This window comes from Xenia sp. Carnegie-2017, unplaced genomic scaffold (assembly GCF_021976095.1).
Source record: "Xenia sp. Carnegie-2017 unplaced genomic scaffold, XeniaSp_v1 HiC_scaffold_4, whole genome shotgun sequence".
Classification (NCBI taxonomy): Eukaryota; Metazoa; Cnidaria; class Anthozoa; order Malacalcyonacea; family Xeniidae; genus Xenia; species Xenia sp. Carnegie-2017.
Window position 1 is genome coordinate 3,872,258 of NW_025813504.1, and position 16,032 is coordinate 3,888,289.

The following is a 16,032-nucleotide window of genomic DNA, read 5'->3' on the forward strand; positions in this document are numbered from 1 at the left end:
GTGGCGCTTAACAAGAAGTTGTAAACTTGTAAATTTTCCGCTTGAATCTTACTGATTCAATTACACGAGTATTAAATTAACTTCTATAAATGTAACTTTGACTAGCTTTTTCTACTTTATTAAAATAGCAGAACTGGATTTTTAACTATAATTATCGCAGAGCAGTGGCGTGGAAAAGAAATAATTTTTGAAGGAACACAACCTTTGAGGCATTGTAGTGGTAGTGGGCAACAATTGTAGATGGTAAATACAAGGAAATACAATTTTTACAACTGTAACATCACAACATAGTATAGCAATGATTTTTATAAAACTTTAACAAAGTACTAGTACAGGGTGACAGTATAGGGAACCAGGATTTTTTGTCAAAGGAGGGGGCAGTCAAAAGTGAAAGGGGATACGGCTGTCATTTAAACATTATAATATACGTAAAACATATAGCATTGAAGGTTCTAGGGGGACAAAAATTTCGCCAGGGGGGGCTGGACCCCCTCTGACTACGTCACTGTAGGAACATAAATGAGCCCACTTCGCTGCGCAACTTGCTGCTGTGTATTTAACTACTATACTGGCTGCCATAATCAAGGTATTGAACCTGATAGCAATTGCTTTGTTGGCTTGGTTCAAAGTCTAAAACGAAGTGTTTTTGCAGTCAAAGTACTATTCTCACGTGGTATAGTAAACTTCGATTACATGGTAAACAACAAATGACAAAGGCGATGTCGCATCTTTTATGGACACATTACTATTTTATTGGTTTAGATAGCAAATTGACAAAAAAAAATGAAGATGGGCTATTAGTCCACATTATCCCTAACGTTAGATAAAATACTACAGCACTGTCAGTACTGATACTAATAATAGACTTGTATTTAGCCAATTCACAAATAAAAATCAGGAATGCTAGAAATCAGAGTTGGCCTTGATTTGCTTTTTGCAATTTCCAGCCACAACACTTTCTTTAACATATGAAACCATATTATGCAACTTCTACCAGATAGTTTCTTTACGCATGCGTAATAATAAAAATATAAACAAAACTGTTGTTATTTAAAACCACATACAGAAATTTGAGCATGTTGTGATGAGGCTTAATTCAGAAGTAACAATTTTTTCATATAATGCAGATCACATAAACTATTGAGTTATAAGTTGGTGGAAATGCTCAGGCCGCCTTCGCAAATCCAACCCGATCTTCTTCTCTATCGAACACTGTATAATAAGGACCAATAAATACGTCTCCTAAAATCCACAAAGGACCCATTGGCTTTGGAATATCCAGACCCATGAAACCACTCAGGCATTCCGTTACCCCAAGAATTGTTTCCTAAATTAAAAGATACACGATTAGAAGTATCAAATAGAACTGAGCATGATGTCGAAAACTCGAAAGCAGATATTTCTGATTCTGCTTGTACATATCTAACTGCTCTAGAAATGTTGAACAAGCTTTACTTTACTATAACGAAACGCGAGCGTTTCGCTTTGTCACAAACTTGTTTTATTTGTCTTTCTTTGGACTTTTTTTGCAGACACCCAGACATTTACAATGAAATCCTAGGATTTGCGAGTAACTATCCTATAGACCCTATAAATGCTCTGTACTCTGTTGCCTAAATGGCGCTCTTCTCGAGACTCAAGTCTAGACCACTCAGTAGTTATACACTAAAAATTACACCTCACAGGTTTAATATTAAGGAGCTTTAGCAAAGACTACGAGTACGACATTACGAAATACGTCATTTTGGCGCGAGAACATTGTGAGAACAGATACACGTAGCCGCCAAACAACGTTTTGGTAAAAATTCGCAGTCGCGACTACGATGTCTTTTCAACCAAAGAAAGTAGGTATATTTTTTCATTGTAAGAAATTAGTTTACAAAACTATTTTCGACCTTTCAGGCTTTACTTTAGTACGTATTTTCGAGCAAAAATATGACCTGCAAAGCTTCCATGTATCTGGGATGCAAACCGAATTGTACAGAAACAGTAAAGTAAAATACTGCAAATATATAATCCATAAAATGCAAAATAGTGAAGATTACTCTCTATAGCGTCCTATATTCTCGCTAATCAGTATTACTGATTCATCAATATTGCAATTGACAAATAGAGTCGTTGTTGCTTCACAAAATGCGATGTTTTTTACAGTCAAAAAAGCTCGTTCTGTTTGTTTACAACTAAAATAACATTTCGAGAAAGCAACAACGACGACAAACTTCCTCGTGCCATTCCCTTACACGGTCAATCTTTGCACTCTTAGTTGTAGTGGTATTCTTGCTAAAGCTCTCTATTACTGAAATACCAGTAGCGGATGCAGGGTAAGCCAAAATACATTAGCATGATTAATTTTCCACGTTAAAACATTTTACAACAAACCCTAAATAGGAAATACGTTGATTGGTAATATTTATCAGAAAAGCCTTACAAACAGCGTTTTCTATAGTACTAGATGCATGCGTTTTCATAGATGTCTGCTATGATTTATTCTGATCTATCCTGGAACCGCTACTTTTCAAAAAACCAAAATAGAACCATGTCTGTCTGCTTACTTTGATTGTGTACTGTTCACCAGTAAGAGTGAAGTTCTTGCCACCGAGATTGATCGAAATTGAAGGCAGCGATGAAATTTTCGAGCAATCAATGATGTACTATGAAAAAAGGTGAATGACTGTAAGTGAGTAACTAATCAACCTGCTAACATTTGTACATTTTCCATTACTACTATTTTAATGTTGAAAGTAAAAAAATTTCAGCATGTTTCGGTTTGTAGTTTGTAATGCATGAACATGAATCAAGGCACACGCCATGTAGCTACTTGCAACTCAAACAAATATTTCCTACGAAATTGCATTGCTAGCAACAAAGTTGGTAAATGATAGCGAATAAAATATATCAACCAAAAATTGGTCAAACTAGACATGAAAAATTTAAGTTTTTATACTTAGTTAATCAATAAAAACAATAAAACAGATCTGAGCTCGATCGTGAATACATTTTAAAGGAAAATTGAAATGTTTCAGATTTGTCTGTTTCGCATCATTTTATAAAGGAAATAAAAGATGTTTTTCATGTTTGCACTGGTTTATACAATCCTTGGCGACGTTTGTGAGAGTTCTCGAGCATGTGCAACGCTCAGACCTTTATCTCGGGCTTACAATGATCAGCACTCGAGTTCTCCCAAAGCTTTCCTCGGTTTGCATAAGCCTGTGCAAACACAGTAAGCATCTTTTATTTGTTAATTGTAAAACGATATCGTTTCGTATATGTGCGCGTTTATGTTGCCATGGTAGCACTTTCAATTTATTTATGAAAATCTAAAAATGTCACTTTTCTGTTCGGCTAATGAACTTTTTATGTTACATAACTTCATAGACACTATTTCGATCTATTTAGAATTTTGTTAAGAGCACAATGTCGAAATCTACGAGAAGCTTTCCTTGTGATTATTATATATCGAGGAGTACGTAGGTACGTATAACCACAATATAACTGGGATAAATTGAACAGTTTTTCCCTCTCAAATTCATAACATATGATAAACATACCGCTCCACTGACAGCAGGAGTTGCACCAATCTTCGAATTTAGTTCCTTTATTTCCTGAGTGGGACCCGCGAGAAGTGACGTACCAGTATCAGCGATAGCCTGACAGCCATCAACACAGTATCCACTCTCACTACTACCAACAATTTGCACAGAATCCATTTTAAACTGCCAATAGCCTTTCCTCGTTACAGGAACGTACGTAATATCACCGGTATAATGGGATGGGTCAGAACCTCCGAGAACAAGTTCACCCCCCGGGGATTGTCCGGTCTTCCTAAATAAGTGAATGTAGAAAGCTTGTTTACATATATTAATTCTACATATGTTCGACAAATTGGTCCCCTAATCGTACAAGCCCGAGAAAAGATTGGATTAGGATTATGATGAAACTAGTGAGATTGATCGTCTAAGGGTATTTACATGAATCCGGAATGACTTTCAATCCCGATCGAAACGTGATGTTAATCCGTGTTTACATGGGAAATCAACACAAGGATTGACATTTTGCGGAATTTTGAAATTTGAAGATGGCGAACATAAACATTATAGCAACCCTTTTTTTCTGTTGCTCCTGCGTTAATACAGCTTACACTTGCATGAAACTAATTGTTGTTTTTCTTCGCACTCATTTTAGCTCATTGAGCCGCTTTATTTGCTTACGAACTTCAATTTCCCAGAAGACAATACACATGGTGCATGCGCGCTTCGTCATCAATCACAATATCATTCTAGAATGAAACTCAATACGCGTTTACATGAGATTAAAACTAAATTTCGATTCGGAATGAAAATATGAATGAACTCGATCCGGGTTCAGTTGTGACTCATTCCGGATTCAAGTAAACATGCAGTAGGATTTCTTTTAAAATGGAATGAGTTCATTACGGATCGAAACTCATTCCGGATACATGTAAACACCCCTTAACTAAACTCATTATTTAGTTTGCACGATGACAAATGCCTGGTAATTTAGGAGATTTGCCGCTAAAGCAACAGCTGACGATTATAATAATTTTATATAATAACCATAAGAATTTGAGCAATTTCATTGGTCGAGAGCTATGATCTATAAGAAGACATACGCACGGATTAATTTGTACAAACATTAATTTGTACTTCGTCTTCGAAGACAAAATTTCAACAAAATTGATCAGCCATTGCTTTTTATTTTGTCAACCAATCACATTTTATCACGTGACTAAGCTAGTCAATAGCATTTCTTCAATCCTATAGATCACGTGAACGTGATATTTACCAAAATCGACCACTCGCCACGGCGGCTCGTTGCCACATTTTTTAGTTTTTATCACAAATGACGTCATACCCGTGTATCTATAACTGTATAGACAACGGTTCAATATTATCTATTTGTTAAATAACTAATGTTTTCCAGTTAGCAAAAAGTGTCACGTTTCAATAAATCGATAGACAATTCACATATATGATTGATGCCATTCTCTAGAGATGTTTTCTAGGAAGCGGAGTTCCGATAATTAAGATGAATGTTTTGAGGGTCGAATGAGTGTACGACTGGCAGGGTAAAAAATGGTAGAAAAACACCAGTTCTTGTGTTGCAAATGAACAAAACAAAAAATCCAAACCTGTTAAGATAGAAGGAAAAACAGCACTCTTTACAAGATGCTGTTTCACCATATTCGTGAAGACTGAAGGCACGTGGTCAACAGATATTGTGTCATAACCCATTCCAAGGATACCATCAAATTTAGCAGCAACAAAAGCAACACCAGGTTCTTTTATGGCTTCAGCAAATGTTTGGTTCTTTACGGTCATTCCACCAACCTAAATTACACGCGTAACACATACCGTAAGTGCTCGATTTAGCACCGCGGCGCTTATTTGGTTTTCCAGATTCCGAATGCGGCGCTTTTACGGGAGCGTCGCTGATTAAATAATTTTCAACTCAAGGCTCACACCAAATATATTTATTGCCTCCCCCCCAAAAAAAATAAGTAGACAAAATCTATTTACTTGATAGCTACAATACAATATAACTTAGCGAAAATAATGTCTTTTAGGTAGGCAAAAAAACACCAAATATATCCTTTTATTATTCACTATGTGAGCATTCTCGGCTGTGATTGGTCAACAATCTGCAGATATTTCTCGATATCTGCAACTATGACGTCATACCTACAGATAATAGTTTCTACAAATATTGACGCCATTAAAAGGCGGTTTGAAAAAAATCAAAACAACGATGTTTGCCACAGTTTTAAGAACGATAAGCAAAAGCTTTTGAGCAAAAATAAAGCGGAAAACTCTAAAAAAGCGACGAAGCTGGTTTTGAACATATTTACAGCATATTTAAACGAGAAAAACTTGAAAAAACCGTTTCTTTCATCGACAAATTAGCGAAGGTTTGAAAATGTTTTACATTTATCAGTTTTAATAATATTTCAGTTAGTTGAGGTGAATAATAAAACAATTGAATTCGTTTTTCGCATGATATCAAGAATTATTAAGACCTCGGTCAATGTTATCCGCCAGCCGCCTCAGCTTCGCTTCGGCAGATAACGTTGACCTTGGTCTGAATAATTCTTAATATCATGCTCAACGTCATCCAAAAATTGCTTATTAATACGAAAACTATACTATATCAATATCTGAGATGCGGCGCTTAACTGGATGCGGTGCTAAATAACTTTTCTGGATTCTGAATGCGGCGCTTAACCGAGAGCGTTGCTTAAGGGCAGCGGCGCTAAAACGAGCATTTACAGTAAGACAGTAATTCCACAAACACGTACTGGAATTGCTCATATAAAAATTTCCAATCAGAGTATAAACCGACATAGACTACGTGCAACAAGTAAAGGTTTTCCTATTCGTGGTTGGATTAGGTTTTTAGGATATGGGTTGTAAAATGTCTTTTGTATACATTTACGTTAATTTTTCTTACAAATCTTAAAGTCAATTGTAAAGAATAACTCAAGTTTATCAACACCTTGGCAGCCAAGCCAAGTTTCATTTTGGTAAAAAAACTACTTACACGAACAACGTCTGTGCTCAGATATCCCGACAAACTTCCAGAACCGTATCTAATGGAAAAATTTTTGCCATTCTTCTCATAGGTGCTGGACTTCGAACTGTCGTATTTGTTGTGTAGTACTAGAAATAAGAATGAAAGTGACGTATGTCTTTATGAAGTAAGAATGACAGTGGTATATTACTCGTGAAGTAAGAATGACAGTGGTATATTACTCGTGAAGTAAGAATGACAGTGGTATATTACTCGTGAAGTAAGAATGACAGTGGTATATTACTCGTGAAGTAAGAATGACAGTAATATATTACTCGTGAAGTAAGAATGACAGTGGTATATTACTCGTGAAGTAAGAATGACAGTGGTATATTACTCGTGAAGTAAGAATGACAGAGGTATATTACTCGTGAAGTAAGAATGACAGAGGTATATTACTCGTGAAGTAAGAATGACAGTGGTATATTACTCGTGAAGTAAGAATGACAGTGGTATATTACTCGTGAAGTAAAATGACAGTGGTATATTACTCGTGAAGTAAAATGACAGTGGTATATTACTCGTGAAGTAAAATGACAGTGGTATATTACTCGTGAAATAAGAATGACAGTGGTATATTACTCGTGAAGTAAGAATGACAGTGGTATATTACTCGTGAAGTAAGAATGACAGTGGTATATTACTCGTGAAGTAAGAATGACAGTGGTATATTACTCGTGAAGTAAGAATGACAGTAATATATTACTCGTGAAGTAAGAATGACAGTGGTATATTACTCGTGAAGTAAGAATGACAGAGGTATATTACTCGTGAAGTAAGAATGACAGTGGTATATTACTCGTGAAGTAAGAATGACAGTGGTATATTACTCGTGAAGTAAGAATGACAGTGGTATATTACTCGTGAAGTAAGAATGACAGTGGTATATTACTCGTGAATTAAGAATGACAGTGGTATATTACTCGTGAAGTAAGAATGACAGTGGTATATTACTCGTGAAGTAAGAATGACAGTCGTATATTACTCGTGAAGACTGATCAACCTTATCAAAACCATGACATCATAACAGACTAAATTACGTATCTAGCAAATGAACATTACTCAGAAGATCTTAAAACTCTATGGAGGTACTTACAACAAGCAACGTTGATCCAACTGCAGTGTTTTGAAGGAACCCAAAGATTTGACGATCCCGTATCAAAAACAACATTAAAATCCTGAGGTGGTGTTCCAATAGTGATTGGACCATAATATTGTGCATCCAGGTAGTTATTAAGTTGTTCATCAGGAAAGCCAAGCTCGTTATTGGTGTATTTTGTATTTGATTCGGGAATTGGAACATTTATCTCTTTTAACTGAGAGCGGATGGTGGGAATCTTTGTCAAAGGAATTCTATTGAAATAACAAAGCTCTGTATAATGAGTAAAATTACTTGTTCTGTTTATTTATTAAATGCACAAAAATTGTGTTTTTACGATGCTATGGTTAAAACAATATATGAGCTGCAATGAAGAGCTATGTAATCATTCTTACATGAAGTAATGAATAATCATGTACCCGATTTATGCGTACACGCGTAAAAATTGATCAGGTTGTTGCAACATTGTTCGTTATGCAACGTATGATCAGCATTGTTATCATGATTCAGCAACATTGTTAAATTATCAATCGTTAACAATATTGATCCAACAATATTTAACGATTGCTAAACGAACCTTGTTGCAACATGTTGGAATAATATGTGAGCATGGTTGATAGAACAAACCTGTTTGCTGTTTTGGAACAATATTGTTCCAGCCTTGTTTATTGAACAATCGTCGACATTATTGTCACAACAAGCAAAAACAACAGTGATAAAAGAGCAAGTGTTTTCCATTGCACGAACAATTAATAACAATATTAATAACAGCATGGTCAAATGATGTTAAATGAAAAACATTTGATAGGTCAAGTACATGAAAAAGCAACCAATCAAAATCCTATAAACTTTTCAAACAAGAAGCGGGAAACTTTATTGATACAAAAAATACAAAGTGACGCAAACAAAACTGTCACAAGGCACTTAAATTTTCTACGGCGAGATAAACAAAACGCAATTATTTGCAATGATGTTTTTGCTATTTGATCAACATCATGTTTGTAAATGTAGATCGTCCAGGTTGGTACAGTCCTGAGGACTGTTTTTGTTGTTGTTGACTGACGTTTCGACAACCTTAGCGGTAGTCATCTTCAGAGTCAAATGAGGAGTAAACTTCAGGCTAGTCGTATTTGTTATCTGGTTCTTACGTCATTGTATTGTGTGTACAGAAAATGTGTGGTGTAAATTGTTATGAAAATGAAAGACGAGCTTGCCGAAAACGAAATGACAAGTGTGAAGTTAATTTTGTAAATAATTTAACAATGTTGCTGAGTCACGATAACAACGCTGATCAATTTTTACGCATGTACATGAATGGTATGTAATCGTGTACCTTATTCTTACATGAAGTGTTAGACACTCATGTACTTCATTCATGCACAAAGTGGTAAGCAATCATGACTTATTCGTACTTAATCGAACTCAGTAAATTAGTAAAGTAAATAGTAAATTTTTCAAACGACGATTCTACATCAAACTCGTGCGCAGCTCGTAAATAAATATGTAGATGGTAGTTCAACCTTCTAATTTTATAAAAAAATAATGTTATTCAGAAATGTCTTAAATTACTATTTTCGTGTGTCACCATCGTGAGACATGGCCTCGAAAAAAATCACGAAAATATAATCGCCAAAAATTAAGTTCAAATAAAGCCCCCTTCACACGACATAAAGGAAGGTTTGAGTTTCACTCAGGTTAAATATGGTTTAGTACTGTATATATGAAAAAAAATTAACCTGGATTAAACCCGGGTTCGTTAATGTCGTGTGAGTAGGCGTATGGTTACTATTTTGCAGCATTTGAAGACTTGTTGAATACAACTTGGTTTTAGATTGTAAATATATAATAGAATCTCTAGTTAGTGTGATTACAATTAAACTTTGCTCAATTCTCACAGTGTTTATTATGACGTGCAACATAATTCTTGCCCAACACCCTCCCCACCCCCCACCACCACCCAAAAGAAAATGTTAGCCATATTCTACATGTATTATATTTATTAAACAACAGTTATGGCCCCCTTTGCTTCTGTCTGCCTACTCTTGACAGAAAATCATGGCTGCTCCACTGAGTGTTCAATCCATGTACCCTTTCATTTACAGGGATGGATTTACTGTAAATAAAGTGCTCACCTTTTCTTAGCCTAAGCCAGGAGTGTAGAAAAGGGTGTCAGTTTTCTCACAAAATATTAATTATAGAAGTAATAATAACCTGTTAAGCTAAAGCAATTGTGAATTTTGTTTAATGAAGCAAACTTAAAAAAATATCATGGCATAAGAGCAACAGCATTCACAAAAAATCCCCGACATGGCATGGCACTGCCCACAAAAGAGTCCCCGAAATATAATCCAACTTGAGCAGCCCCATAAAATATCATGTTGAGCTATTCTCTGTCATATTTTGTATAAATATTGTCATGTATTATTAACCTGAATGTTTTCTCACAAAAATTGACTTATTTCTCCATATTTTTACAAAAACCCAGCTGCATAGGATTGACACACTTATCTGCTATTCATTAGCAGTCATTGACTAAAACTAGGCCTTATTCAGGTACTTTTGTTCACTACACATGCAATAACCATAACAATAATCTAAACGGCTCTAGACTGTGTATATACACAAGTCTTGGTCTGCTTTATAGTTATGCTATATACAACAGAAGTAGCTCTCAAGATCAAAAACAAAACAATCTGATAATGGTTGAAATGAAACTTAACATGATGTTGACATGATGCAGAAAGGGCAAAGGAATATGTAAGTATTAATAGAGTTTACAATTTCTTTTAATGACCCACAAAGATAATTTATGAAACAGCAAGGTTCAAGAAGCATTATCGGACAATTTCCATACAACAACCTATTCCTGATGCTTTTAAATGCCAGCATGCCAAATGTTGTCAGAGCAACATTTACATGGCTTGTGTAAGGGCAACTTTCCCATCCCACGTGTGACATTTACACTGTGTTTTGTAGTTATTATTGGCTCAAAGCATAGACAATAATTAAGATCTTAGAAACTATTGAATATTTATTGTGTAATAGAGTGATTTTATTAAAAAAATGCTGTCAAAGATTTCCATTGTTCTTGTCACAGTTGCACAAAGGCAAATGTTCAGCATCCGGTGTGTCACCTGAAAAATTACTGTTTCCCAAAGTCTTTCTGACCAATGCCACATTGGGTGAACATCAATATGGGAAAGTTATGAAAATACATGTAATACGACATCTAACAATCCTAATTTGAACAAAAACATTAAGATAATCTGAGACATCAAGATGGAGGTTTTAAAATGTTTCCATGCAAATTAATTTCAGACAATTGCCTGAAACCAGGCTGACATGTTATATGCATCTCTTTACAAAACCCACAGTATTGATGGTCATATTTCCTCGATTTTCATGTTTATAAAACTACAATGTGATCTTTTAACAACTAACACCTGGTTTTGATCAATGACAAGCAAGATAATAGAGCTCTGTAGCACACCACAGTCAATAATGAGGTTACATAGTAACCAAGGTTAATATCAGAGGTACCAGCGACGGCCTGGGACCAAATGACGTAGGAAGGTATATAAGTAACTAAGTGTAAATAAGCTGACCATTATTCAACACATTCGTATGAAGAACATCCAGAAAATTTTTTTTCCATCGAAATGGTTTTCAATGTGATAGGTGCAAGTATGTGGTGGTCAGGTCCTGAATGCAAGTTGTTCTATTCGGGACCTGGACTCCAAGCAACCCAAAACATGTGCCAGGTTGCTCAAGCTTGCACCTAACCATCCATGTGGTAAGTATGGTAATAATAAATATTAACAGAAGATCATACAACTAGTGCAAGGACAACTAAACACGCGTTCTTTTCATTTATTCAATGCTATTTATAAGTGAGCTCTTTACAAACTGAAAGTGATTGGGGCTTGTAACCATGCACTGCCATTAATTATAATTCGGAGCTTTCTGTTAGAGTCTTTGAAATTCCCAATATTCTATCAAAATATTTCGTCAGAAATATGCTGGGAAGAACGTGAAAAAATTTAAAACATGTGTCGTTCATGAAGCTCATTTTACTTTTCAAAGATAAGTGAACTGCACAATAACCTTGGACTACGTTCTTCTGCGTGTCTTTACAGAAAAAAAAAACGATAGAAAAGTCGATAATTAAAGTAAAGTCTGAGTCTGGTTATAGTCTCTTTGTGATTGATGCCGTATTTCGTTCACATAATTCGGCGGAATCGCTGGTTGTGTATACTTTAGGGAAACAATCATTAGACTCATTAAGAAATATCTATTTAATATACTCGATATAAATTTCCAGTGTAAGGAATAAAGCACAAATATATAATACATCTCTCAGAAAGAAAGCACGTTTACTCAATGTAAAATTCAACACTTACCTATGCAATTGTGACGAGTAAACAGATGTTACAAAAAGAATGAAAAACAAAGTTCCAACTTCCATGACTTTATCTTTCAATACTACAAATCTAAGCAAATTTACGAAAGATTATTGCCAAGGCAAAGACAATCCAGAGCAAACATTCAACGTTCGCACTAGAACCTCCTGCTCACCACTCACGTATAAGTCACAAGACAAGAAGTAGAGTTGCGAAACAGACGTCATAGAAGGGGAATTCACACTCGGAGAGCAAAGTAGGCGCATTCGGAAACTTCTTACGAAGATGATTTCCGACACCCGAGGTTTATTTTTCGTATTGCGTGGATTCTGCGTGATAATTTTGCGTGTAAAGCATTAATTCGCGGAAATTTAAAACTTATCGCGGGAAAATGGAAATAATTTAAAATTGTAAACAGTCTCTGCATATTGCACATCACCACACAATACAAACGAAGTTAAATTTCTGTTTATGTTTCCGCTGGTAAACTGTTCTTATAAGAACAAGAACATTTTTATACATATGGAAAGCATTGACATTTCAGCAGCGACTTCTTTATTTAAAATCAAACTGTCTGAACGCTCTGAACTTGTGCAAAATGTAGAGGAATCTCAAAGTCTCCTTAGAGAGTACGAGTTGGCAAGCACAACTAATTTTTGTGGAAATGAAGCAAAAAAAGGATTTGGGAACACAGGTTTGTCTTTTTTTTCTCAAAAATATCTAATCTACATTGATCTATATGCTTTCCTTATTTCTGTTGTCCAGATCAAATTGTTATATGAAACCTGAATGTTGTCATATTCTTTAATATAAGAAGTACTGTAATAATGTCCATGCACATTTGAGTCTTACTATCCTCAGTCTGTCGTTGTGTGTCGAACGAGGAAGGAATAGGGAAACTACACTCATCGCAAAAAAGGTGAAAACCAACTCATAGGTAGTACTTTAGTCTAAAAAAGAGCAAGAGGCACAGCACAGTTTTTCGTTAAAAAGGGTTTCGTTTAATGTATACAGAATACAACCACGTAAATCACACAGTAATGTTGAATATAATGGTCCAATTTGAACGAAATGAAATCACTTATTCTATTTTTAATCGAAAATAAATATATATTATACTACAATATACTGCGATTACCTTTAAGTTTGGTTTGATCAATAGTCTGTTCAAATACCACGACCACTTGTCTATCTGTTGTTTTTATTAAATTATATGCAGCGATATTCATCGCTCACAAACACGCACAATCCACGCATTACGAAAAATAAACCTCGGATGTCGGAAATCATCTTCGTAAGAAGTTTCCGAATGCGCCTACTTTTGCTAGATGTCCGAGTGTGAATTCCCATAGAAGGCAGTGTTTCCACACAGTTTTTCCATCTGCAAAAAGTACGTGTGTAAATGTGGGTGGGCAGCCGCTCAAGTATATGGCCAAATATGGCCACAAAATAAAAAATAAGTGAAATGATACTATGGTTCCAATGTTATTAACCTCACACTTTAAAAATGTCGCAGATTTCAAAATTGTGGACTGTTCTCAATGTTCAGTCATTGGATCAGTGATCAGGCAATGGAGCTGTTGATCGTTTTTAAAAGTTCCAGGCATAGCTAAACGTTCAAACCACCCAAATATTGTAGTTCCATGTTAAATGCACACACTTACAGGATTTTGTAAACACTGAAGAATTTACGAAAGAGAAAATGTGCTTTTAGAAGCATTTTTCATGCCATGAAAATACACACACAAAAATAGTGGCTCAGTGTCAGTGGCGTAGCTAGAAGTCATGCTGAGCACGACCAAACATTTTCAAACTAAGGTTTTTAACCCATTGTTTTTAATGTTAACAGATATTAGCGAAAACAAAATCCCATTCTCCATTATTCGCATTTTGAAGCATGTACTTTATATTACTTAAACTATATTATGTCTCTGCCCGACATCTGCCCTCATCATTGCCTAAAAGCACATGGAACGGCATTCGCCCGTTTTTGGTCGTGCTCTACTCAGGCCGGCACGACCAAATCATATATTGCTAAGAGCTGATTGGCTAGAAAACTTCACTGCCTGTTAAAATGGGTATTGTCTGCCTTAGTTTGGTCGTGCTTTGATTAGGCGAGAACGACCAAAACATAAATTAATAATAATATATAAGGCTGCATTGAGTCGTACGCATGTTCATTCGCCAAATATTTTCCTTTGGTCGTGCCCAACTTTATTCGCACGAGTATTTCGAATATTGTCGAATTATTCATCGTTTTAGTGTGTTATTGGATTGTGTGTGAACATGGAACTCAATCAAGGACAGTCAAACGTCGCGTCTGAAGCTCAAAGAGTCAGAGATATCGTTTCTGAGCTTGTACGAAGGATTGTCAGTTCACGCAACGCTATAGAGTAAAAATATTTTGTTTGTATGCCACGACCAATCCCTACGCTCATACTGAAAACGAGAGATAAGGGGTTCTGACAATCTTGGTGCGAAAGGAAAGATTGGCTGTGCGTTATTGTGGGAAACAGCGTTGATTTTGTTGCCTTTATTTACTGTTTCGTTCAAAGTCCACTACATTGACTCAAATGAATTGTGTCAACATGCATAATTTACTGGGGGATTGCCAAAATCATGAAATATCAAAGTCGCACATTGAAGCGTACATAACCGGAGGCACAGACAACTTATGTTGCTACCAACTGTACAGGAACTTCATGTTTGTTTTCTCTATAGCTCGACCAGTTGCTTTTGTCTAGCTACGCCACTGCTCAGTGTGATTATGAAAAGTGCAAGGTCTTTGCAAAAAAAGTTTTAAAAAAGCTATTTTATTGATTTAAATGCATTAAAATCAAAAAATTTTTAAATATGTAACACTTACTTCTTGTGTTGTCTGTGTAAAGCATAAAATGAGAGGAAAGAAAATAAACATGCGCATTTTATACAACAGGCTAGTTATTTTGGTGTGTATTGTTAAAAGAAAAAAATAAATAAACCATGAAAATTGTAAGTCATCAGACAAAATATATCACGGGAACATTTGTAGGGCGTAAAAGGACGTGAATCAGTGAAGTATACACTTTCATAAATTGCTTTAACAAATACTAATTTGTCTATTTTTAAGATTCAAAATAAGTAAGCTTTAACGAACTAACAGTTGGAGATTGGAAGTAGAATGAGAAGAAGATAGTACAGAAATATTGTCAGGAGAGGAGATATATCCTCTTTCGTGACAATGTCAAGTATCTATAAACATTGTCGTCATCGACGACAGGTATCTGTAACCCATTGCTTAGCAACTGGGTGGTAGAGCTATTTGCCCAGGATAATGTAAGCAGACTCATGTGACATAAAATCCAATGGATGGCATTTGACAAATGCAGAATATTTAAGGAAAATACTAAGTCATTCTACTGATAAGTGAGCACAAAGCACTTTTTTTAATTTTGAACATGTTTGCTGACAATATTATGTAATATGTAATGTTATTTGAATTACGTTCATTAATCTAATTCATTTGATGGTCACATGCTGGATAAAAGGCTATCCACATGTACGAAACGTACCTATTTTTATGTTTTCTAAATATTTACACAAAATGTAATATAATTAATACAAACAATGTACAATTCAAATTTTATAATTGAAAATCTTATTGAAATGCAAAGAAATACCAGTACTACGATAAAAAATTGAATATAAGTCAAAACGAAACATATTACGCTTTTCTATGATTCCATCCATGTAAAACCAATTAATATACTTAAGTAAAGTGCTGTATGACGTGCTGCATTGCCTCTATGACGTCTGCTCTGTGACGTCTGACTCATTGCCTGTATGCTGTAAAGTGCTGCATTGCCTCTATGACGTCTTCTTATTAAAACTAAATCACACTTATCATGAATGACGACGCTCTCATCGACCAATACCACCTCGGTCGATTCACATCGTTAGGGGCTGTTT

At 35.4% G+C, this 16,032-nt stretch overlaps 1 protein-coding gene across 1 annotated transcript; it reads right to left on the bottom strand.

The window, feature by feature from the left end:
• Nucleotides 1–729: 729 nt before the first annotated feature.
• LOC124455538 (lysosomal aspartic protease-like) lies at nt 730–12,326 on the bottom strand. The gene is given in 8 exon segments (XM_047006172.1): nt 730–1,327; nt 2,553–2,651; nt 3,549–3,822; nt 5,150–5,171; nt 5,174–5,348; nt 6,556–6,674; nt 7,682–7,938; nt 12,085–12,326. Coding segments are annotated over 8 exon segments (1,173 nt in total). The 5' UTR covers nt 12,150–12,326; the 3' UTR covers nt 730–1,165.
• Between the last annotated feature and the right edge of the window lie 3,706 nt (nt 12,327–16,032).